The 22,433-nt window shown below is 64.9% G+C and overlaps 4 protein-coding genes and 1 long non-coding RNA gene across 8 annotated transcripts in view; 3 read left to right on the forward strand and 2 right to left on the reverse strand.

Moving 5' to 3' along the window:
• Window positions 1–575: 575 nt before the first annotated feature.
• Window positions 576–8,595, reverse strand: TFAP4 (transcription factor AP-4). The gene is made up of 7 exons (XM_061474230.1): window positions 8,469–8,595; window positions 4,421–4,586; window positions 3,834–3,932; window positions 3,127–3,297; window positions 2,728–2,865; window positions 992–1,150; window positions 576–871 (listed from the first exon to the last, which is right to left on the reverse strand). Exons 1-7 carry the CDS (start codon window positions 8,555–8,557, stop codon window positions 677–679), a joined length of 1,017 nt encoding a protein of 338 aa, XP_061330214.1. The 5' UTR covers window positions 8,558–8,595; the 3' UTR covers window positions 576–676.
• LOC133279964 (uncharacterized) lies at window positions 1,975–4,403 on the forward strand. The gene is made up of 3 exons (XR_009747024.1): window positions 1,975–2,107; window positions 2,963–3,233; window positions 3,894–4,403. It is a non-coding gene; the product is annotated as an uncharacterized LOC133279964 (long non-coding RNA).
• A 3,588-nt stretch (window positions 8,596–12,183) lies between the features above and the next one.
• LOC133279695 (zinc finger protein GLIS2-like) lies at window positions 12,184–16,837 on the forward strand. Its single transcript, XM_061473650.1, is given in 3 exon segments — window positions 12,184–12,300; window positions 16,380–16,561; window positions 16,564–16,837. Coding segments are annotated over 2 exon segments (354 nt in total). The 5' UTR covers window positions 12,184–12,300; window positions 16,380–16,383; the 3' UTR covers window positions 16,740–16,837.
• On the forward strand, window positions 16,774–20,369 carry LOC133279819 (zinc finger protein GLIS2-like). Its single transcript, XM_061473993.1, has 4 exons — window positions 16,774–17,172; window positions 17,576–17,709; window positions 17,923–18,041; window positions 18,147–20,369. The coding sequence occupies exons 1-4, from the start codon at window positions 16,774–16,776 to the stop codon at window positions 18,932–18,934; spliced, it is 1,440 nt and encodes a 479-aa protein (XP_061329977.1). The 3' UTR covers window positions 18,935–20,369.
• Window positions 20,370–20,908: 539 nt separating this feature from the next.
• LOC133279693 (mitochondrial import inner membrane translocase subunit TIM16-like) overlaps window positions 20,909–22,433 on the reverse strand; it is a 38,342-nt gene continuing 36,817 nt past the window's right edge. For 3 of the 4 annotated variants that reach the window (XM_061473644.1, XM_061473647.1, XM_061473648.1), the window contains 4 exons: window positions 22,329–22,413; window positions 21,690–21,829; window positions 21,239–21,304; window positions 20,909–21,066 (listed from right to left, as the gene is read on the reverse strand). In XM_061473644.1, coding sequence (XP_061329628.1) covers window positions 20,980–21,066; window positions 21,239–21,304; window positions 21,690–21,829; window positions 22,329–22,413 — 378 coding nt within the window. In that variant the 3' untranslated portion in view covers window positions 20,909–20,979. Of the gene's footprint in view, window positions 21,067–21,238; window positions 21,305–21,689; window positions 21,867–22,328; window positions 22,414–22,433 lie in introns of all 4 variants that reach the window. The other variant, XM_061473645.1, reaches the window with a different exon arrangement.

The raw sequence follows: 22,433 nt of genomic DNA on the forward strand, positions 1-22,433 counted from the left end.
CTGTGCCAAAGAGGTGGGCACTGGAAACACTGTGGGGTGGCATGTGCTGTCCCTCCCGCCTGTGCTCCGATGGCATAATCCCAGGATTTATTTTGGTCTCCCAAGGGGTTTTCCCTGCCCCGCACAGTGTGGGAGCCGTGGTGGGGCTGGTTGTACCCCAAAGCCAGATCCCTGTCCCACCTTTGCTGCTGTGTCACTTGGCATCTCCCTGCTGCTTAAAAACGAACATTTAATTAAAAAAGAAAAAAAGAAAACAAACCACAAAAGAGAAGGAAAAACCAAATTAAGATCCCAACCAAAGGCCCCATCCCAAGGGAAAACCATTGGGAACACAGGACGACTTGGCAGGATTTCCCATTGGTCAGCGGGGGGGGTCGATAACATGGGGTGGGGAGCTGTGACCCCCCCCCATCCCTAATGTCCCCCCACCACCATCCCACTGCACCCCGAGCCCCCCGCGTCCCCTGTGGCCACCCTTGAGTGCCCACCCCCCCCCGAGCCTCCCCCCCCCCGGGAGCTGCAGGGTGACTTCGCCTGCCTCTAGCGCTCTGCTTTACAGTATTGGGAAGAGGTCATAAAAGAGACCCAAATCGCGTTGTATTTTTTAAAAATCTCAGCATATTCTCTGACGTTCCCCCCCGCCCCGGTCCCCAGCCCGGCTGCCGGCCCGGGGGTGTCAGGGCAGCTCCCCGTCCCCCGAGGGCTCTTCTTTGCTCTGGTCCATGGAGTCACTGTCATTGCCCTCGGTGTCAGAGGCGGTGTCGGAGGCGGAGGGCTCGTGGCAGGCGCGCGCCGGCGTCACGATGACAGCACGTCTCTGCTCCTCTTCCTGCAGCTGCTTCTCCTGTGTCCCCTCGATGTGCTGGATCGCCTGCCGAGGGCAACCACTGCCCATCAGGACATTGTGTACCCTCTTCTGATGCACCCAGCAGGGTGAGGGACCCCCCCGCCAAGGCACTCCTGCCACTGTCCTCCCCGGTGCCCCCCTTACCTGAACGATGGTGTCAAGGTTTTGCCGGGATGTGGAGACTGTGTTGATGACCGAGGACGGGCCCATGGTGACCACGGTGACGTGATGGGAGGGAGGCGGCGCTGGAACAATCACAGTGGGGTGGTGGGTGGGCGCTGGGGGAGCATGTGATGGCAGGAGCTGGGGAGAGAAGATAAAAACCCCCTAAGTCAGAACACACCAGGGCATGGTGGTGATGGGGAGAGCATCACACTTGTTTGTGGAGACCAAACTCCTTTGAGAGCCCACAAAAACTGAAGCAGCAGCTCAGCTGCTCCAGTTCACCCATCCCGGCCAAATGCGAGAGGATGCCAGCTGAAAGCTGCATCACCTTAGCTTTGGCAGAGCGGAACATAAAAAACTCCCTGTATCCCAAAGAGGGAAAGATTTGGACTTTTAAGCCAAGGAGAGGCAAGTGCCAGCCCTCCCATCGTCCTGACCTGCACAGCTGGGAACCCGCCACACCCCTCCGAGCTCCTCATTAGAAGAGCAGATGGGAAGATCCGCCCTAGCAAGAGGCTAAGGAGAGTTCACCTAAAAATAGGCTGAACTTCCCCAGGAGGTGGCCGGCAGGGATCCTGCAGGGACACAGCTCCAGAGAAGCCAAGGGAGGGAGGAAGCCGTTTTTTCTCCCTCCCTTTGAAGCTCCTCAGACCAGCATCCCCCCGGCTGAGCTCCAGGGTGGCTGCAAGCAAAGACAGGTGCCAGCAGTGAGCAAGGACGGGTGCCGGCACTGCGCTCACCCTGCGCTCGCCTCCTCACTGCACCAGGCTGGCCAAAGGCTCCCCCCACCGTTAGCAAATCCAACTGTGCCAAGGCAAAAAGCAGACAGCTCCATCCCTGTTGTCCTGCCACATCTGCCAAGCACCACTGCCTGCCAGCTTGACTGCTCCCCCTTCGTAGCCTGGTGGGTGGCAAGGAGTGGTTTGGGGGTTCCCAGAACTCAGCAGGAGTCACCCAGCAAGAGGTGAACCGCCAGAGATGGGGCTGGCCTCCACACCACTGCAAACCACCTGCCCCAGCACAGGGACCATTACCTGCATCAACCACTGCCAGCATCACCCCCAGATGGGATGGATGTCACTTTATCACCTGAGGGTGAGGAAATGTGCCTGCTGGGAGCTGGGGCAGGACCACACCTCACTCAAGTGGGAGCTGCTCTCCACTCATGCCTGGTGGGGAGAGCCTAGCGGTGAGGGACATACTGCTGGAGGGGCAAATAAGGGGTGGCCGCATCCAGCACCTACCAGCACAGCTTTGGAAAGCTGTGGGCTTGCTAACACCAAGCTGAATGAATCCCTGCCTACCAGAAAGCAACCTTCCCAAACAAAGCCATCCGTGCTGGGCAACAGAGCTGCTCGGAAGCTGCTGCACCATGGTCCAAGCCATGATCCCCCGCACCACCATGGGGTACCCAATAAGCGCAGCTCCCCCACCACCACCAAAAACATTGGCCCCATAAGCGCAGCTCTCCTGGATGCTGGAGTGGGCTCTGCAGTGACCTCTTCCCAATTCTCCAAGGGAGAAAGCTTTGCTGGGACCTCACTGTCCATCCCCGCCTAGCCCACAGAAGGTGCCAAGCACATCACCAAACTGCCCGACCGCCTGTATTTCATTTCCCATGCACCCAGCTGCACTATTCAGGTGGTGGGCGGTTATCAGGGTGTCCCCATGGGTGGACTACATCCAGGGTGGGCTGGGACAGCATCTACACTCACCTGGGTTCGGATCTGCTGCTCGCGCTCTAGCTTCTCCTGGTGCAGCAACCTCACCTGCTCCTGCTGCTGCTGGAGCTGCACTTGCTGAGCGATCACCTTCAGCTTCTCAGGGTACATGTGGGCCTCCAGGGAGCGAACCTGCCAGCCAAGAGAGCCCTGACATTGGTGGGGAGCCCAGCCTGCTGCTGGCACAGCACCCCCTGATCCCCAGCCACAGACTGTCCCCTCCATGCAGTGGCCACAGCAGAGCCAGGGAGCCCACAGCCAAGCACAGCACAGAGGTGGCTAGAGCAGATGACCTGGTACACTCCAGCCACACCAGCATTTCCAAGGAGCTCCGGCAGGGCTAAAGGATGCTAAAGGATGGGTCCAGCTGGATCTGGCCCCGCATGGCCTCACCTGCTCCTCCAGCATCATGCGGACTGAGCGCTCCTTGTCCAGCTGCTGCCGAAGCTCGATCATCTCCCGCCGCAGATCCTCAGCCTTCTCATCCTCCCAGATGTCTGGTGAGCCAATCCCCTCGTCCTTGTCCTCTGCCCGTCGTCGTTTTGGGGAGGAGCCACTGAACTCCTGCAGTAGGGGACATGGCGTCAAGGGACAGGGACCAGCTCTGATGTTCTCCCCACCATCCAGACCATGTCTGGGTAGTGCCACCCTCTTGACCAACCCCCAGCACAGCTCCCTGCAGGGAAGGGTCTCCCCAGGGATGTGGGATCTACACCTGGGGATAGATAGCTCCTGTGCCCTGAGAACACCCACCCCCCTGGTCCTCAGTCCCCAGCCTCATGCAAACCCACTTCTCAAAAGGGTAACACCCATGATAGTTCAACTGCGCTGCCCCAGAACTGAAGGAGCCACCAGGCCGTACCAAGATACCCCAGATGGAAAATGGGACCCCAGCCCCTCTTCCCCTGCCAAGCAAAGGCCAGGCTGAACAGCACTCCAATGCCCTGCCAGAAGGGTGCAAAACATCTCTATTCCCTGGCTTATTAGGGCAGAGGGTCTTGCCCTGACACCAAGGAACAGTGACAATGTCCCCTCCCTGGCCAACCGGGACTGTCCTATCCCTTCCCACCCCATACCTGGGGCACATAAGCAGGTGTTACCTGGATGAACCGCTTGAGCTGGGTGTTCTGCTGCAGTAGCCGAGTCTTCTCCTGCTCCAGGGAGAAGATGTACTCAGCCGTTTGCTGGAGGATGGCCGCCTGCGGAAGAGCCAGGAGGGGAACACTGAGACAGGAGAGACCACGGCATCTCCCCAGGCCCTGCTCCAGCCAAGCTCCCTCCCTGCCTGACACACAGCAGCACTGCTCCTTGCCTGGCCCCAGCATCTCCGTCCAGGTTCTGCTTCACCCCTGGGATTTCCATCATGGTGAACCTCCAGTTCACTCATCTCAGGAACACATATGGCAGCCAAGCGCCAGCTCCTCAACCCACTTGCCTGCACAGCGTGGCCACCTTGTTGCCAAGGCACCTGCCACCCTGCTCACAGGGTGCTGTCACATACACCCAGCCCACTCTGAGACACCAGGGCTGCAACGCACACCCGCTCTCATGAGGAAACCTCTTCCCAAGAGACCTCCATCACTGAATTAACATAAGCAAATACCCCAATTACTCTTACAGCCCTGTCCTGCCCAACAAGGAACTCTGAAAACCTTCACATGCAGAACAGTGCCTGCATGCTGCTCACCTTGCTGAGCTTCTCCCCATCCGTGTGCGGGATGAGGGTTTTCAGAGACTGGAAGCCAGCATTGATGCTCTGCATCCGCCGTCTCTCGTTGCTGTTGGCGATTTCCCTGCGTATCCGCCGCTCCTGGTCCCGCTGGGTCTCCGGAGTCAATGGGATGTTAGCCAAACTAGGAGAGAGGCACCAGGTAAGGGAGAAGGGGACTGCACCCCTGCTACCACGTTGCCCCCAGTTGCCGCCCTCACTTTGCAATGATGATGCCAACCCCCCCACGGGCAGCAAACACGGAGGGGATGATGGCTGTAATGCTGGCCAGCACAAAAGCGGGTGGGTGAGTTTCTCTAGCACCATACCTGAAGCTCTGGGGGATGCACTGACTGAATAGCCCCACTGCAGACCCCCCAGCTCTGCTGAGCTCAGACTGCGGCTGCCCAGCACCAGCACCAGGGCTGGGCATGGCAGGGACCCCTGGGCAGGCGAGGGAGGCTGCGGGTCGGCCGGCTCTGTCCCCACGGGGCCGCCCAGCGTGTGTGGCCCCAGGAAGGCGGCTCCCTCCCTCCCACCCTGCTGATGGCTTCCAGATGACAGCTCCCAGCAGAGAAGCCCCCGTCCCACCCCAAGCCGCAGCTCCTGCCTGCTTCCTGCCGCTGCCTCCTCGCCCCCCACGCCCTCGACCCGCAGATGGGCCGGGAAATGCCTCCCAGAGCTGGCAACACCACCAGCAGCAAGTGGGGACAGCAGCAGGGAGGGATATAGGTGGCCAAGGCCAACACCCATGGGTCAGGGTCATCAACCCCCCAAGCAAAGCCAGCTGTTGCGGGGGTTCTGGCTTCTTCACCCACACCCCGCTTCCAAAGGAGCCCAGGGAGCACGGCAAGTGAATGCAGGCAAGGGTTTTGGATCAATGGGATTGTGAGCCTGCCAGGTAGTGGCCAGCATCAGCAATTAATAAGCGCGGTGCAGGACAATAGCTGGCCATGACATCAAACCAATACGACCAGCAGCCCTGGCCACACCACCAGTCGTTTCACGTCCCCACTGCCAGCAGTGGCCCTCCCCAGGGTGCATGCAAGCACCCAGCTCCCACCAGGCAGGCCGCCGGTGCCAAGGATGCTGCAAGGCATCAAAGACTAAACACAACGGCCAGGCTGAGGCGCAAGGCAAGATAAGACGGCTCCAGCCTCCTGCCCAGGTGGCCAGCAGCTCCAGGAGAGGGAGACGGGACCATCCTATCCAGCGCCTTGCCAGTGCCAGGCTGGAAAGCAAAGACTGGCATCCTGCCCTCCCTGCGGTCCCAGCAAGGCCATGGAAGAACCATGCAGATCTGGGAGCACGAAGTGACAAACCCAAGCTACTTAGGCTTAGCAGCAAGCCACTTGCTGCACTGCTGGGTGCCCAAGCAGCGTCCAGAGGGTCCCAGGCCACCCATCGCCTGTTGTGACCAGGGAATGCACTGCAACTCCTCCAAGATACTGGCATGGGGAAAGATGCCAGATGGGATGGGAAAGATTCCCAGAGGGATGGGAAAGGATACCCATTTAGCTTAGGGGGATGAGGAAAGAGCACAGTGCATCCCAGAGGGATGGGTAAAGATCCAAGCTCAGTCCATGGGGCCAGGAACATGTTTGTCCCCAGCCACTGAGGCAGCATCCCAGTGCAGGCTGGCACTGGGTGCTGACTTCCCCCTGCACTAGTTCTCTCCTGTGCAGTTCCCAGTGGGTGTCCTAGGTATTGCAGAGCTCAAATGGGTGCCTGGGGGTCTGCAATACTCACAGAGAACAGCCATCCAACCACACAGACCAACAGCTGCCTGCAGTGGGATGGTGGCACAAGGCTCCCCTCCAGCAGTGGCCAGCACCCCTCCCTGCTCCTGCTGAAAACCAGCCCCAAACTTGTCCCCAGAACACGCCAAAAACCGGGAGGTCTCAGGGACACAATCCTTTCATACAGGCAGGGTCTGCTCCCCATCTCCCTGCAGCAATGCCTGGTGGGGCCAGAGAGGTGGCTAGAGTGCGGCTCTGGGATGTTGAAGTGCCAGCTGCAGCCATGCACGGGGAATGGGACGGAGAGGCCCAGGACTGGGCAGCACGGAAGCGGTTTCTTAAATACCGGGGAAGGAGGAAGAGCCTGCTTCCTTGCCGGCAGACCTCCCGCAACCTGACCCAGCTGCTCTTCCTAGGAAGAGACCCGAGAAGTGACAGTGAAGTATGGAAAGGGGGAAAACCCCCATGGATTCAGAAGCTCCTTGGCACCCAGTACTGCCAGGGATGGGGCAGGACAGAGGCAGGGTGAGCAAGTGGCACCCACTGGAGCCCTGGCATAGCAAAGAAACCCCAGGGTGTCCTCAGCCTAGATCTGGTGCTGCAGGTTTGGGTCAGGCGAGCAGAATTTGGTCCTTCCAACCCTTGTGGTCCATCAGCCCCTGGCACAGCACAGCAGGAATGTCACACTCACCCAGACCTCCATGGTAACAAACCCACAAGGCTGCTGGGTCTCATTGATGCCATGCCGCTTCTGCCTGGCAAAAAAGCTGGGGCCAATACTGGCCCCATTCTGCCCACAACAAGCACTGCAGCTTGCACTGGTGTGCAGGGAAGACATGGCTGTGCAGGCAGCATGTCCCCAAGCTTGCAGGCAGGGTGCCACAAGCTCCCTAAGGTCACAGGCAGGGTGCCCCCAAGCTTGCAAGCAGAGTATCCCAAGCCTGAACACAAAGTATCCATAAGCTTATAGGCAGGATGTCCCTAAGCTCACAAGATTGGCATCCCCAAGCTCACTAAACTCACAGGCAGGCTGCCAAAGGTTGCAGGCAAGGTGTACCCGAGCTCACAGGCAGGGTGTCTCCCAGCACCCTGAGCTTGCAGGCAGGGCATCCCCCACTGCCTGGAGCTCACAGGCAGGGCAGCGGAGAACTCAGGGTGGTGGAAAGGCAGTGAGGCTCCCCTAGAGCTCTGCCCCATACCAGGGGCAGGTGTGGGGCCATGCAGCTCCCCAGCCTTGGGCATAATGTCCAAATTTCCCTGCCCCATGCACTCGCCCTCCAACGGAGGCCACCGGCTCACGCTGGGCCACAGCCACCCGCAGCGACCAACATGGGGGATGCTGGAGAAGCCACCCCACAGCTGCAGCCCCCGGGCGCCCTCAAGAGCGGGCACCCCCTGAGCACCACCGGGATGCAGCCCCTGGCCCCAGGTAAGCCCGTGGGGCAGCAGTGAGCTCGGGCAGGCCCGCCCCCTGGGGAGGGTGCGTGTGGGCTCGGGCTGGCGGGGCTGGGCCTCAAGGGGCCGCGGCTGCCCCACACGTGTAGCGGGGCCTGGCTGCTGAGAGCTGCCCTACAGCGGCTCCACGGGCGCGGGCCGCCCCACACACGCGGCCGCCCCCCCCCCACACGCGGCCGGGCCCCACGGCGAGGCAGGCCCGGGGCGGGGGGTATCCTGAGCCGCTGCCACGGCCCCGGACCGCCGCGGACCGTCCCGCATGGCCCAGCGGGGCCTGCACCGCCCCCCACGCGTGGCGGGGCCCGCCCGCCGCCGCCTCCCCGCCAGGCCCCGCCGGCCCGGGGCGGCCCCGCGGCTCCAGCCCCATGCCCGGCCGGGGTGCAAGGGTTCGGGGACTGCCCCGATCCGCCGGGGCTTCCCCGCCTCGTCCGCGGGCTTTGTGCCGCCGCCTCCCCGCACTACATGTCCCGGCAGCCCCGACCGCGACCCGCCTCCTCCGGGAGGGCTGCAGAGTCACGGCCAGGCCCGGCAGTAAACACACCCCCCCGCACACCGCGCCGGACCCCCCCGCACCCCGTTAACCCCACACACACCTCCAGACCCCCCAACCCCACGGGGCAGCGGGGCCGAGCGGGCTGCGCCTCCCCCCACCATCCCGCCACGCGTGGCCGCCCGGCCCCATGTGCGCGGCGGGACCACGTGCGGGCGGTGGGACTGCGGCGGCCGCGCTGCGCTGCCCCCCCCCACCCCCGATCACCCCCAAACCCGCCCCCCACATGCGGTCCGGGGGCACCGAGCCCCGCGCCGAGCCCCCCGCGCCCCCCGGCCCCCACCTGCAGAGCCCGCCGATGACCTCCTTCTCAGATTTCCTGAAGTGCTGCAGCGACGGCACCTTCTGGGCCGGCACCATGAAGTACTCCATGCCGGAGCGGCGCGGGGGCGGCCAGGCCCGGCTCCGGCTCCGGCGGTCTCTGCCTGCGGCTCAAGGCGGGAAACAGCTGGTGCGAGCGCGGCGGCTCCCGCCCGCCGCCGCCGCCTCCCCCCGCCCGCCCGCCCCCGGCGGCGCCGCCTCCGCCTCCGCCAGCCACCGGCCCATGTAAACAAAGGACGGCGCGGGGAGCGCGGGGCGCGGGAGCGACCCCGGCACCACCTCACGGCGGGGCTCGGCAACGGGGCTCCTGCCCCGGCCCGTCCCGCCCGGTCCGACCTGCGCGTCCCCAGACCGTACACCCCGTCCCGTCCTGCGCAGCTCCGTCCCACTCCGACCTGTCCCCATCGAATCCCATCCTACCCCATCCCATTCCGATCTGTCCCCATCCCATCCGATCCCATTCTGACCTGTCCCCATCCCCTCCTATCCCATTCCATCCCAACCTGTCCCTGTCCCATCCTGACCCGTCCCCACCCCATCCCATCCTATCCCATCCCAACCTGTCCCCATCCCATCCCAACCTGTCTCTGTCCCATCCTGACCCGTCCCCATCCCATCCTATCCCATCCCAACCTGTCCCCATCCCATCCCAACTTGTCCCTGACCCATCCCCATCCTATCCTGACCTGTCTCCATTCTATTACAACCCATTCCGACCTGTCCCAACCTGACCCATCCCCATCCCATTCTGACCTATCCCCATCCCATCCTGACCTGTCACCATCCAATCCTATCACATCCAATTCCAACCTGTCTCAACCTGACCCGTTCTATCCCGACCTGTTTCCATCCAATCCTATTCAATCCAACCCATCCCCATCCCATCCAACCTGTCCCTTTCTCATCCTGTTGCATCCCCACTTCATCTTATCCCATCTGGCCCTGTCCCCATCCACTTTTACCATATCTCATCCCATCCTATCTTGATCTCTCATCCCTATTACATCCTATCTCATCCCATCCTATCTTGATCTCTCATCCCTATTACAACCTATCTCATCCCATCTTACCTTGCTCTATCCCTGTCCTACCCCATCCCATTCTAACCTGTTCCCAATCCCATCCTACCCCATCCTGTCCTGACCTATCCCCATCCTACCCTGTCCACCCAGACCCATTCCATCTCATCCCATATGGCCCTGTCCCCATCTGATCCTATCCTACCCTATCCCATCCTGACCTCTTGTCCCCATTGCATCCTGTCCTCATCCCATCCTACCTTAACCCATCCCATTCCACCCCCCACCCTGCCCTATCCTATCATGCCCTATCCTATCTTATCCTATCCCATCCCATTCTATCTTGACCTCTTGTCACCATTACATCCTATCTTCATCCCATACCAACCTGACCTGTCTTGGCCCTCTCCTGTCTTCTCCTCTCCTCTCCCTCTCTCTCCTCTCCATCTATTCTGACCTGTCTTGTTCCAATCCCATCCTATCCCACCTTATTTTCAACCTGTCACATCTCATCTTTCCCTATCCTATCCCCATCCTATCCCCATCTTATCCTACCTATGCCATCCTACCCCAACATATTTCATCCCCACCCCCTCCCATCCTGTCTTCATGCCATCCAGTTCCACCCTGTCCAACCTCATCTGATGCTGTTCCATCCCATCCTGTCCTCATCCTATCCTGCCATAGTCCCATCACAGCCTACCCTACCCCATCCTATCCTGTCCTATTCAAATCCCATCCCTGTCCCATCCTGTTCTACACTATCTGATCACATCCTCATCCCATCCCTGTTGCCAGCAGGACCCTGCAGCTCCTGCTCCCCCTGCTACCCTGGGACACTGCACCCCTCCTCTTCCCCACACCTCTGGCCCGCACCGTGCCATAGAGCCTGGCCCTGCCCTATGGGGGACAGGGGCTGCCGGGGGGAGGGAGGGGAAAAAGCTTTGGGGGCTGGCAGGAGCCATGGGGCTGCCACAGGGCTCAGTAATCCTGTGGTGACAGGGGTCACATGGCTGATGGGGGGCTCCGGGGCTGGCAAGAGCCATGCAGGACACCCGGGGGTCTGTGGGGGTACCCCAAAGCCCCCACACCCCCCCACCCGACACTGCCTGCGTGGGGCCAGGGGGCAGTAGAGACACAAGCAAGGGGGGCCTGAGCATGGCGTGTCCCCCAGGCAGGCAGGATCCCCCCCCGCTCTTTCCCTCGCGCAGCCCCGCTCGGAGCTCGCAGGACAGGTTCTGCCTGGCCCCGGCCCATCCTCCGCGGGGGCCTCTCTGCCGGGGGCTGCGGCATCATCCTATGGTGCGAGGACACCCGCGGCCCCCCCGGCCTGGCGGGGCCGGTGCCGGCAGCTGGCGCTTGGGCATCGCCTCCCTGCTCCGGAGAGGGGGCGAAGGGACCCCGCACCCCCCGCCGTGCCCTCCCAATCACTCCCCGGAGCCCCCCACACCTGCGGGGGGGGGGGGGGGGGTGCCCAGACGCGGTGCCAGCCTCCTGCCTGTGTGTGGCAGGTACCCGGGTGTCCCCGGGAGGGGCCCCATTGGGGAGCACTTTGGGACCAGGACGGGAGATGATCGTGGTGTCCGGTGAAGGGGCGTTGGTAACCAGGCCGGGGCCACCGAGTCACCGCATGTCCCCGTCCCCACCGGGGTCACCACCGCCGTGGGTGGCATCAAAGCGCCCCCCTTATATACCCCCAAGAGGCAGCTCAGCTTATTTCCATCGTTTGGGGGGTCAGAGAAATCGGGGTTCCCCCCCACTCCTTTTTTGGGAAAAACCCCAAAAAAGATAAAGTCTTGGGGACCCAGCAGCACCCCCAAAAAAACATATGGGGGGTGATTTCCCCCCTCCCCCGTGTGCCCCCCTGTTGCTGCTCCCCGCAGGACCCCCCGGGGCGGGACACGCACCGGCCACCCGCGTGTGTAGCGCGGGCGAAGCCCCCCCGCCGCGCCGGGAGGGAGTTCCCCCCCCGCCCCCCCCCGGTGCGGGCTGCAGCATCCGGGCCGGCCCCGCCACATCCTGCCGCCGGAAGGAGCCGCGGCCCCGGCGCCCCGGGACAACCCCCCCGGGGGTGACGTCATGCGGAGGCCCCCGCCAGGCGTGACGCCAGCCGCTCTCCGTGACATCACTCGGCGGGAGGGCGGCGCTGCTCCTGCGGGGAGGGGGATCCCCCCCACATCCCCGTTGTGACCCCCTCCCCCCCGAGCGGCCCCGGTGCGGGGGGGGGAGGCTCTGGTGGGCACCACCTCCCTCTTCCCGCATCGCCGCTGGGGGTCCCATCCTGCCCCCTCCGCGCCACGTCCCCGGGGGGGACGGACAAGGACACGGGGGGGGGGTAGGGGGGCTCGGCTCTGCCGCAGCGCCCGGGTGACCTTGCGCTGGGGGTGTCCCCGCGTGTCCCTTACTGTGTGTCCCCCCCCCACGGGGCGGGGCTCCCCCCCGCCGTACCCCCCGGTGCCCCCCGCGGCGGGGAGGGGCCAGCCCCGGCCCCCGCCCAGCTCCCGCCCGCAGCCGGGGCCGGGCCGGTCGGTGCGGGGCGGCCATAAATCACGGCGGGCAGAGCCCCCGCCCTGCCGCCACCCTCCGCCGCCGCCGCCCGGGGGACCGGGGAGGGGGGGGCAGAGCCCCGCCGCCGCCCCCGCCCCCAGCCCCTGCAGATGTGGCGGAGCGGCCCGGCGGCCCGGCAGCGGGGGGGCCCGCTCCGCCAAGCCCCGCTCCCCGCCCCGCTCCTCGCCCCTCTTCTCGCCCGCCGCCGGCGCTGAGCCCCCGCCGCAGGTACGATCGCGCACCGGGGACCGGCGCTTTGTCGCGCCGCCGTGCCCGCGGGAGGTGTGGGGGGGAAGAGGAGGAGGAGGATGCCGCCGCCAGCGGCGGGGGGAGAACCCTCCTGGGAAGCCCCTTCCCCGCCCCGTCGGGAGCTCCGGGACCTGCCCCGGAGGGCGGGGGGGCATTCCTGGCTCGGCACCTGCATACCCCTCGCTGTGGGTAGCAGAGGGTGGGACACACGGGACGTGGCCCCTATGCAGCCCCGGGACATGGGGGGTAACGGGGGAAGCAGCGGGATAGCGGGGCCACCCCGGAGGACACGGGTGGGTGGTAGCGGGGTGCGCAGAGAGGGGGGCCAGGGGTTGGCCGTCACCCGCTGCTATCCCGCGCCCGGGCGGGTGTCCTGACCTTGGCTGTGGGGCGGGGGCTGCGGCGGGACGCGCTGGGTGGCTCCGCCAGTCGCGGCCATCCCGGGGTCTCCGGGATGGGGTGGCTTTGGCGGGGACCTCAGGGCAGCCCCATCCCGGCCGCCGGTGCCACCGGTCATCCCCTGACCCCATCGCGGGGGGAGGGGGGACACAGAACCGCGGCCTCGAGGGGCTGATGTGTGGTGACTGAGCTCAGGCTATGCAGGCACCGATGGGTTTGGGGGCCCGGATGGTGTGACCCTTCTGCAAAGTGCCAGTAGTAGGGAGCAAAGGCTGCCACAAATTGTCCCCTATGTCCCTGGCTCCTGCTGCAGGGGCTTGTCCCCTACCCAGCATGGAGAAACCCCTCTGCAAGCGGCCACCTCCCTTTCCCTGTGCCTTTGTGTCACCCTGCTCGCCTGCTGTCACCACATCCCCTGACCCGGGTCCCCACATCCCGCAGTCTGGGCCCCTACCCCGGAGTTAGGTCTGCCGGTGAATGGGGACCAGCCCTGCTCCCATCCCGGCGTGCTCTGCCATGTCTCCTGGCAGAGGTGCCAGGCTGCATGCCATAGGTGGCATCACCACTGCAAGGCTGCTCCCCGGAGATAGGGCTTGCCTCAGCCCCCCACCAGGATCCCCACGGGTCCCCCATGCCATGCACCTGGGAAAGGGGGACTGTGTCACCGGCTACACTTGGGGACTGGAGCCATGGCCCCTCCTGGGGACATTGCTGGGGGCTGCCATCACCCCTTGTGGCGTGGGGTGGTGGGTGCTGAGAGCATGGTGACAAGCCAGAGCCACCAGAAGGATGTGGCACCCTAACCCTGACACGCACTGGATTTTAGTGAAGAGCGGCTGTGCCAGTGCTGTCCACAGTGGGACATGAAGGGATGGCAGATCCCATGGTGGTCTGTGCCCTGCCAGCAGCCGTGAGGACAATGACTTGGGCAGCAGTGGTGGTGGAGACCTGGGTGGAAGGGTCAGGTCCTGCCAATGCACCTATGCCACTGGGCACGGGGGGCTTCAGAAGCTGCCGGACCACAGATGCCGGCAGCACCGTGCCGAGGGGGCTGAGCTGTGCCCGCTTGCAGCGCTGACACCGCACCCTCTCGCCAAGCCCCGGGGTCACCGTCCCTCTCGGGGCATCGAGGGCCTGGCTTTGGCATCCGTCACCGTTGGCAGCCCTCGCTCTTGGCATCCCCTCTCTGCCGCCGCCGCCGGGAAGTCTCTGCCCCGCGGCCCCCCTGCACCGCGCTGATCCTGGCGGGTTTTGTGCCGCAGCTAGGGCTGAAGGGGGGAGCCCCCCGGCCATGCCAGCTGCGGGGTGTCCCGGAGGACTGGCACTCCATCTGCTGCACCAGGGTCACCCCGGTTCCACGGCCGTGCCGGCTGGACGGGCAGTGTGGGGGGGGGACGTGGGGGAGACCAGCCCGGCCGGGGAGCCAGGGAAGGTGGCTACCCCTGCGTCCGGGCTCCATCCCAGCGGCCCCCGCCCAAACTGGGAAGCCCCTGGGCCCCGCGCTGCCCTGGACTGGTTTGAACTGGCGCGGCGGGGGGGCTCGCTGGGCGGCCGGAGGGGAAGCTGGGCCGTGGCCGGGCTGGCAGCGCCTGGCGCGGACAGGAGAGGCCGGGGGGGAGCGCAGGGGCCTCACGCGGGGGCCGCAGGTGCTGGGGCGGCCGAGGCCGAGCCATCTCGGGGCTGTGCCCAGCCCCGTCCCCATCCCGATCCCCTCGGGGCCCCCGCGGTGTCGCAGCCCCAAGCGGGGCCGGTTCCCAGGAGCGGCGGCGGCGGGGCCGCGTGGTTTGGCAGCGCCTGCTCGGGCCGAGCTGGAGCCGTGGCGTCAGCGCCTGGAGGCCCCTTTCCCACCGCCCCGCCCGGGGCCGCCCGTGGGCCCCCACCCGTCACCGCCCGCTCCGGGGCCCCCCAAACTCCTCAACCCGAGGACGTGAGGACGCGGCCACCGTGGTGGGAGCAGCCGCGATGCTTTGGCTTCCCCCCCTGCGGGACCCCCGTCTCTGGGGGCTGCTGGGCCCTACCCTGCTTCCTTGGCAGGGGGTCCCACTGCGACATCCCAGCTGTAGGTCCTGCCCACCATCCGTCTGTCAGTCCTTGAGCTGTGCCAGCACGCTGTGGGGCACATGGGGGGAGGGTGGCTGGAGCCTGAGAACCATGGGGGGCTTGGGGCAGGGACCTCCTGTGAGGTGCAGGGTAAGAACCCGTGAAGGGCAGGGAGCCTGCTGTGGGACTGGCCCCATACCTTTGGGGCCTCAGGAGGGTGGCTCTGCCAGAAGGGATGGGACTGTGCTATGGGGCAAGCCCTACCACTGTGGGAGGAGGTAGAGGCTCAGGCTTGGAACCCCCACTGGAGAGGAGGGACCCTGCTATGCGGCAGGCCCCATGGCCATGGGGATCTCAGGGAGACATCCCTCCTGCAAAGCAGGGGAGCTTGCGACAGGGACCCCCCATGGGGCCAGCCCCATGGCCCAGTGCTGATGGGGGGGGGGGGGGGGAGAAAGGGGGGGAAGGCAGGGGGTCCCCCGCCCTGCCGGCCGGGCCCCATGCCCCCCGCGGCTCCTCCGCATTCCTCAGCGTCTGAGCCGGGATGGACCCTCGCCAGCGCAGGGGGCCCCGCCGGCGGGGCAGGGCGGGGGACAGGCCCCCCGGGGCGGGAGCAGATGGGGGGCCTCTGCTGCCAAGCGTGCTGGGTGTGTGGTGCCACCCAACACGGCCCCTCAGCCGCCCTCCCCCTGCCCTGGGCGATGTTGGGGGGGGGAGAGGACGGACATGGGCACACAGCCGGGACCGGCTTGGCACTGCCGCAGGTCGGGCTCGGGCGCTCACTCCTGCCCCAAGCTGCCCGTTCTCAGCTGCCTGCAGATGTGTAGCAGCAGAGCCATGGGGTAACAGTTCGGGGGGGCGGGGGAACGGAGCTGTGGTATGATGACACAGGGTGATCTGCAGTGCAGACTGTCACTCTGGGGACAGTAGTATGGGAGGGCTCTGGTCCCCCACCACATCTTGGGAAGTGTGCTTGCAGGCAGCAGACCTGCAGTGCTGTGCTGTGCCACGCCGTGCTGTGCCATTCAGTTCCGTGCCACACTGAGCTGTGTGCAGGCAGCCCCAGCCTGGCCCCGACAGGCAGCGGCGCTGGCCGGCGGGGAAGGGGCCCCGGCGGGGAGGAAGCTCTGCTGCCTCCGGGGCTGGGGCCAGCGGACTCGGCCGCCCAGGTCACCGCCGGGCTGGTGGCTGCGACCGCCCTGCTCTGCCACTGGGAAAGGCCCCGCTGGGGCAGGCCCGTGGTGACGGGCAGACCAACGGGTGAATGGGGGAGCAGAACAGGGACACCGCAGCTCCAGGGCTGCAGGGTTTTGGTAGCTGGCCAAGGGGCTGCGTTGGCCCCGGTGGTTGGCAACATGGAGAGGACAGGCTGGGGACACTGAGGGGCCGGTGGGGGGGCCATGGCTGTGCCCTGCCCTTTGCCCGCTGCAGGGGCCCCAAGGAAGGGGGTCCGGCACAGTCCCATGCCAGCACCGCGGCCACCAGTGCCTGCTCAGCCTCCAGCCCGGAGCAGCAGCAGGCACCACTGTGGGGTGAGGGTGGGGTGATGCTACAGGTGGCCCCGGTGCCCCCCATCACTGCAGTGACCCCTGCGTGTCCCCCACAGTGCCCACCCCCAGCACCATGCATTCACTGGAGGAGCCGCTGGACCTCAAACTGAGCATCTCCAAGCTGCGAGCCGCCCGGGAGAAGCGGGGTGCCCCGGCACCCGTCCCCGCGCTCCCCAGCGCCCGCACACCCCGCCGGCCGGGGATGGCCAGGGAGGCGGCCGGGGGGGCCGCCGGGCCGGGCCGTCCCCCAGCAGCCTCCTGGCACACTCAAGGCTGGTGCAGCCACGGGACAGGCGCTTCGCCGCTGTGCCAGTGGTGGACCTCAGCCTCTCGCCACGCTCCGGTGCGGAGTCTCCATCTGGCAGCGCCTCGCTCTCCCCCAAGCGCCAGGGCAGTGGGGACCTGCCCGGGCCCCTCACCCCCATGTAAGTACACCTGTGTGCCCCCCCGAGTGACCCCAGGGATGGGCATTGTGCCGGACCTCGTCAGCACGCCCAGGGCTGCTGTGACACAGGCCCTCACTGTGTACGCTCACCTGGGGTCAGTCCCTCCCCCCCCCCCCCCCCCCCCCACCCCGACTCGTGTCATCCCCAGGGTGGCTCCTGGAAGGGTCTGTAGGCTGTTCTGGGGTCTCTGGGGGTCTCCGTCCATCCCCCAATGCCCCCCTTCCTGGGTTCTGCTCCAGGATTTCCAGTCTCTGCGCTACATCGACGGCCTCCCCAGCTCCTTCCAGTTCTTCTTGCCGCTGGGGGCAGGGGGGGGCCTGCACCTGCCCCCTGCCGCCTTCCTGCCTCCCAGCAAGGAGAAGCGCCTCCCCCCCGAGCTGCCCCTGCCCAAGCAGCTTGTCTGCCGCTGGTCCAAGGTCAGCAGGGAGGGCTGGGGGGTGGGGAGGAGTTATGGGGCTGAGGGGGGCTGTGCAGAAGCTTTGTGTTTCTGGGGGTGGTCAGGGGGGCTGGGAGGCTGTGCATTGGAGGAGGGAGAAACTGCCTGGGAGTTGGGGGCCACACTGGGGCATTTTGGGGCTTGGGGGCACATGGGCCTGGAAGGCCATGGCAGAGCTCTGTGGGTCTTGACAGGGCAATGTGGGGCTGGGGGGGCACGCAGGGACAGTTTAGGGGTGATGGGGATCTGGGGACTCTGTAGAAATGCCGGGGAGGATGGTGTGGGTCTGAGGGATTCATGAAAAGGGACATTTCCATCTGCTCGTGTCCCCCCCCCGGTGCCCACCCTGCTGGGCCTCCTCACCCCCTGCCTCCTTCCAACAGTGCAACCAGTTCTTTGACCTCCTGCAAGACCTGGTGGACCATGTCAATGACTTCCATGTCAAACCCGAGAAGGACGCGGGGTACTGCTGCCACTGGGAGGGCTGCGCCCGCCATGGCCGGGGCTTCAATGCCAGGTGGGAAGGGGGAGCTCTGGGAGGGCTCTGGGGTCCCTGGGGGCTGCTCTGGGTCACCACGGGGGAACAGGAGCCCAGCACTGGGTGCTGTGCAGGGGAGGTCTCCAGTCACCACCCCTCCAGCATGGGGTGCAGTGTCCTGTGGGGCTGGATGATGGTGCTGACCTGCATGCCCCCATCCCCTCTCCCCTGATGTCTCCCTGACCTTGGCAGGTACAAGATGTTGATCCACATCCGGACACACACCAACGAGAAGCCGCATCGCTGCCCCACCTGCAACAAGAGCTTCTCCCGCCTGGAGAACCTGAAAATCCACAACCGCTCACACACAGGTCAGCACAGGCCACCCTGGGGGAGAGGGGAGGGGGGACACCCACAGAGGACCTGGCAGCGCTGGCCCTGCTCCCCAGCAGACACAGTGCTGTGCCGTCCTGCAGGCGAGAAGCCCTACATCTGCCCCTATGAAGGCTGCAACAAGCGTTACTCCAACTCGAGCGACCGCTTCAAGCACACCCGCACCCACTACGTGGAGAAGCCCTACTCCTGCAAGATGCCAGGCTGCCACAAGCGCTACACTGACCCCAGCTCCCTCCGCAAGCACATCAAAGCCCACGGTCATTTTGTCTCCCCTGAGCATCCGGAGATGCTCAAGGTCCACCCGCCTCCCAAAACACCCCTGGGCTCAGCGGAGGTGCCCTACGTTAACGGGGCACAGCTCGTGATCCCCAACCCCGCTGCCCTCTTCGCTCCCCCGGGGCTCCCGGCGTTGCCCATCCCTTTGGCTCCGGCCCCACTCGACCTCAGTGCCCTGGGCTGCGGGGCTGCCGGTGCACTGCCCGCCCTGCCCGGCCCCGTCCTGCCCCTCAACGGCGGCCCCTTGAACTTGGCCAAGAGCCCGCTGCTGCCCTCGCCCTTTGCGGCAGGGCTGGGGCTGCCTGTGATGTCGCTGCTGGCCGGCGCGGCCAAGGCTGAGGGGGAGAAGGGCAGCGGGGCTGAGGGGCGGCCACCCAAGGTGAGCAAGGGGGCAGAGAGCTGCAAGGAGAAGTGGGAAAGGACGGAGCCGGGACGGCCGAGGGTGCCCCCTGAGAGCCTGGCTCTGCTGCCTGGGGCCGTTCTCGACCTCTCAGCTGGCGTGGGCTCCGGGGGGAGCCCCGAGGCACTGCCCCCAGGCTGGGTGCTCATTCCCCCAGGCTCCCTGCTGCTCAAACCTGCCACCGTGAATTGAGGGGCCTGACGATGCCCGGGGCCAGCTGACGGCCCCACTGGCAGACCCTGCTCCTTGGGGATGGGGGCATTGCCCCCTCCTCCCCACCCCTGCAGTCCGCAAGGGCCTTGTTCATGCTTTTAACCACCACGAAAGAAGAATGAACTCTTCTGAGAAAAGCAATAATCTCTCAGTATCCACAGCCGGCTGCGACCCCACACCCCAGGGGCAGCCATGGGGCAGGCGGGGGTTCGGGGGTCCCCCTGTACCCCTGGCCTGGGCAGCTGGATACGCCACTATTTATTTCTTGACCAGCCCCTGCCCTGGCAGGGTCCTGCTCAGGCTCATCTGCTGCCGCTGACTCCGCGTTTCTGTGCCCAAGGCCTTGGCACCGCTGGTGCTGTGGAGGCTGCTCCAGCCTCTCACCACATGGACAGTGGGGTGACAGCTTGGGAACAACGGCTGCCACAGCCCCAAGCTGTGCCCAGCTGTGTCCACCCTGCCTGGCCAGCATGGCTGCAGACGGTGCCATGGCCATGGCACCCCAATGCTGGGCCCAGCTGGCTGGGCACCCGCTGGCCTGGTTATCCGCCTGCATCCCCCCTGCTCCACGGCCACCCTCATCCCTGCCACCTCCCCGGCCCTCCCTGTGACAAGGCACATGGCTGCGTGTGCCGCTCACCACGCTGGCTCTGCGCCGGGGCAGAGCCACCCTGTTTAGCTTCGTTCATACCTAACCATGTACCGCATGCAGGCAGCGGGCAGCGCAGGCACGACTCCAGGCATCAGCAGAGCTGCTGCCAATGGCACACTGACAGCGGCTGGTGGGGGTGCCTGCTCCTTGGGATGAGATGTTCCCAGATGAGCCCCCCCCCAGGTTATGGGGCAGTGCTGGGGCAGGCAGGATGCTGTCACGGGGCCAGGTGTGGGCAATGTGTCCCGCCTCTGTGCAGCCAGAGCTTGGAGCCACCCCTGGCACATGCAGAGGGGTCCCATGTACTGCTTGCTGCTGGGCAGGACCCTGCTTATGGTCTCCCCTGAACCAGGGCAGGGGTCTCCATCCTGCTCCCTCCATGCTGGAAGGAGCTCCCAGCTTTGTGTGCCCTGCGGGGAGCCGGTCTCCCTGCCCTCACCCTCCTTGGGCCGGGTGCTGCCACAGCCCCAGCATGGCCACAGGCCACCGACCAGGCCGCCCCGGCCAGTGTACCGTGTACGTCTCCTCGCTCCTTTGTCAGTTTGTTGTTGCACATTCCAGGACATCAGTATTTTAACGTTTTCGAAGTGCCTTTCTATCGTAGTTTCTGGGTTGTTTTTATTTTTCTCCTATTGGGCTCCATCGCTGTTAGCATAGCGTTTAAGGACTGCAGAAGTAAGAGATAAGCTAACAACTATAACACTATATTCGTCCAGGGGAGAGGAAGTTTATTAAGAAAACAATAAAGTGAAGTTGAAGTAAGTTCCTGTTTCAGTGCATGACCACGGTGATGGCAGTAAGGAGACTGCAGTGGGGATGGAAGGGTACAGGAGAGGGACAGGAGCCATCTCAGGGCACAGCTGCTCTGCCTGACCCCCCTGGCAAGTCCCCACACTCCTGGGCCAGCAGCACGGCACCAGCAAAGTCCTGCCAAGGTCTGTGGTATGAGCCGCAAGTGGAGGTGGCCGCAGTGTCAGCGTGTCCCCCTCAGCCCATCCCAGCAGCCTGCCCGCAGTGAAGGGTAATGGCACAGATCTCCTGGCGCTCCTGGGGTACGGAGTCAGAGGTATTCGTGTGCTCAGGCCCGGAATGTTCAAACCCACCATGAAAATAGCTCCCTGGGAGCCACTTCAGCTCTGGCAGCCCTCAATGCCCTGGGACCACCCATTCTTCCCCAGCTGCCTTCCTCCTCCCTAGCAAAGCCCAGCTTTGCCAGCCCCTTGCAGAGACCAGTCCTGATCGCCTCTGGGGGTGGTGGGTGATTCCCCTCTCCCAGGGCACAGAGCAACCAAACCAGATGCTAGAATACATACTATTTATTAGCTACCTATAAGTTAAGGGTGAGGGACACAGGGCACAGGGGCAGCATGGGTCACGTCTCAGCTTTCCGGCTTTTCTCTTTCTCATCCTTAGCCTGGATGCGGAGCTCCTCGTCCAGCCGCTCCTTCGCTCTCACCACCTTCAGGACATGGGGACAGGGTGACAACACAGGGACAGGGCTGCCCCTTCCCCTCCCTGCCTTATTAGTGCCAATGTTCCAGCTCTGCTCTCCCAAATTCCAGGCAGGGGAAGGTGCTGAGGGCAGGGCTGGGTGGCAGTGCAGCCCCAGCTCCACTCCTCCTTTGGCTCACCTTGGACTGCAGGTAGAAGGAGCCTCCCACTGACTTGTCATTCACCTTGAACAAGTGGTCGTAGTTCTGCCAAGCAGAAGTTCCCCATCAGATTCACCTCCTCTGCTCTCCCCAGCCCTGAACCCCTGTAGCCTCTCACTCCCCATGGCGGTGCTGGAGGTGACAAGTACAATCCTGGGACACGACTGGCTTTGCCCAACTCCCCAGTGGGTCCCCACGCTCCTAGTCGGGTCCCACATCCCCTTCCTGAGCAGCACCACCGAGGAAATGCAGGGGCCAAGCTGGGTGGGCTGCTAATGCCCAGAGCTGCCAGAATGCTCCTCCAGCTGGGTCAGGGAAACCTCAGACTGGGATTAACTGGGCCCAGGACAGGGCCACACCAAGCAGCAGCCACTGGGAAGCAGGGTTCTGCAGGAGCACCATCCCTCTCCAGCTCCAAGAGAGCCTCTACCTTCTGGATCTCCTCTGGGTTGAGGTTCGAGACGTTCAGGATCTGCTGAGCTTCCTGGAGACTGATGCCAATGATCCTGGAAGCGGCAGCGGACTGGGGCCTCTCTGAGCGCCCTCGTGCATCTGCTGCTGCTCGGCTCGCTGCCGGGAGACACCAAGGGTGTAAGTCCCCCCAGCACTGTCCCCCAGGGGTACACCCAGGCCTCGGGAGGGCACGGGGCAGCAAAGTCCACAGGCTCCGAGGTGCTCAGCCCTAGTTTCACTCCCTGCCCTCCTTCCACTGCCTCCATCCCATGGGGGTCACCTGGATGAGGTTCCCACTGCTGGGGAGGCGGCAAGAACACGGGGGGGACACCCATTTGCTGTCAAGACCCACAGCGAGCCAGGCTGCAGGCAGGCAGAGGTGGGAAGGGCTGCAGCTCCCGTGTCCTGGGGGAGCGACTTGCTCTGCCCTTTAGTGCTGCAGGGTGTGTCGGTGCCTGACAGCGATGCCTGTGACGGCGGCTGTGCCAGCGCCAAGACGCGGGCGCTGAGGGTCACCCTGGGACAAGCCTTCCCCCCAGACGGGCAGCACTGGGGAGTCCGAGGTTAGGTCTGGGGATGCCCGGCCGGGCACACGGGGCGGCAGCTCGGCTCCTACCTGCGAACTCCTGGCGCAGCGCCCGCATGAAGGCCCGTCCGACCACCTGGGCCCCCACCAGGATGATCTGTGCCAGGTACTTGGCCTGCGGGGACACGCCGCTGT

The sequence above is a fragment of the Pezoporus flaviventris genome, unplaced genomic scaffold, assembly GCF_033815535.1.
Source record: "Pezoporus flaviventris isolate CSIRO_AGI_PZ_B2104156 unplaced genomic scaffold, CSIRO_AGI_Pfla_v1 ptg000078l, whole genome shotgun sequence".
NCBI lineage: Eukaryota > Metazoa > Chordata > Aves > Psittaciformes > Psittacidae > Pezoporus > Pezoporus flaviventris.

Bases quoted from the DNA above. Each gene is read 5' to 3' on its own strand.
- TFAP4 (XM_061474230.1), bottom strand. From the start codon at position 8,557: ATGGAGTACTTCATGGTGCCGGCCCAGAAGGTGCCGTCGCTGCAGCAC. The intron at 2,866-3,126 runs GTGAGGCCATGC...CTTGGCTGGCAG, and splicing joins GCATGATGCTGGAGGAGCAG to GTTCGCTCCCTGGAGGCCCA. The intron at 1,151-2,727 runs GTGAGTGTAGAT...TTCTCTCCCCAG, and splicing joins AGCAGCAGATCCGAACCCAG to CTCCTGCCATCACATGCTCC.
- LOC133279819 (XM_061473993.1), top strand. From the start codon at position 16,774: ATGGGCATTGTGCCGGACCTCGTCAGCACGCCCAGGGCTGCTGTGACA. The intron at 17,173-17,575 runs GTCAGCAGGGAG...TCCTTCCAACAG, and splicing joins TTGTCTGCCGCTGGTCCAAG to TGCAACCAGTTCTTTGACCT. The intron at 17,710-17,922 runs GTGGGAAGGGGG...TGACCTTGGCAG, and splicing joins GGCCGGGGCTTCAATGCCAG to GTACAAGATGTTGATCCACA.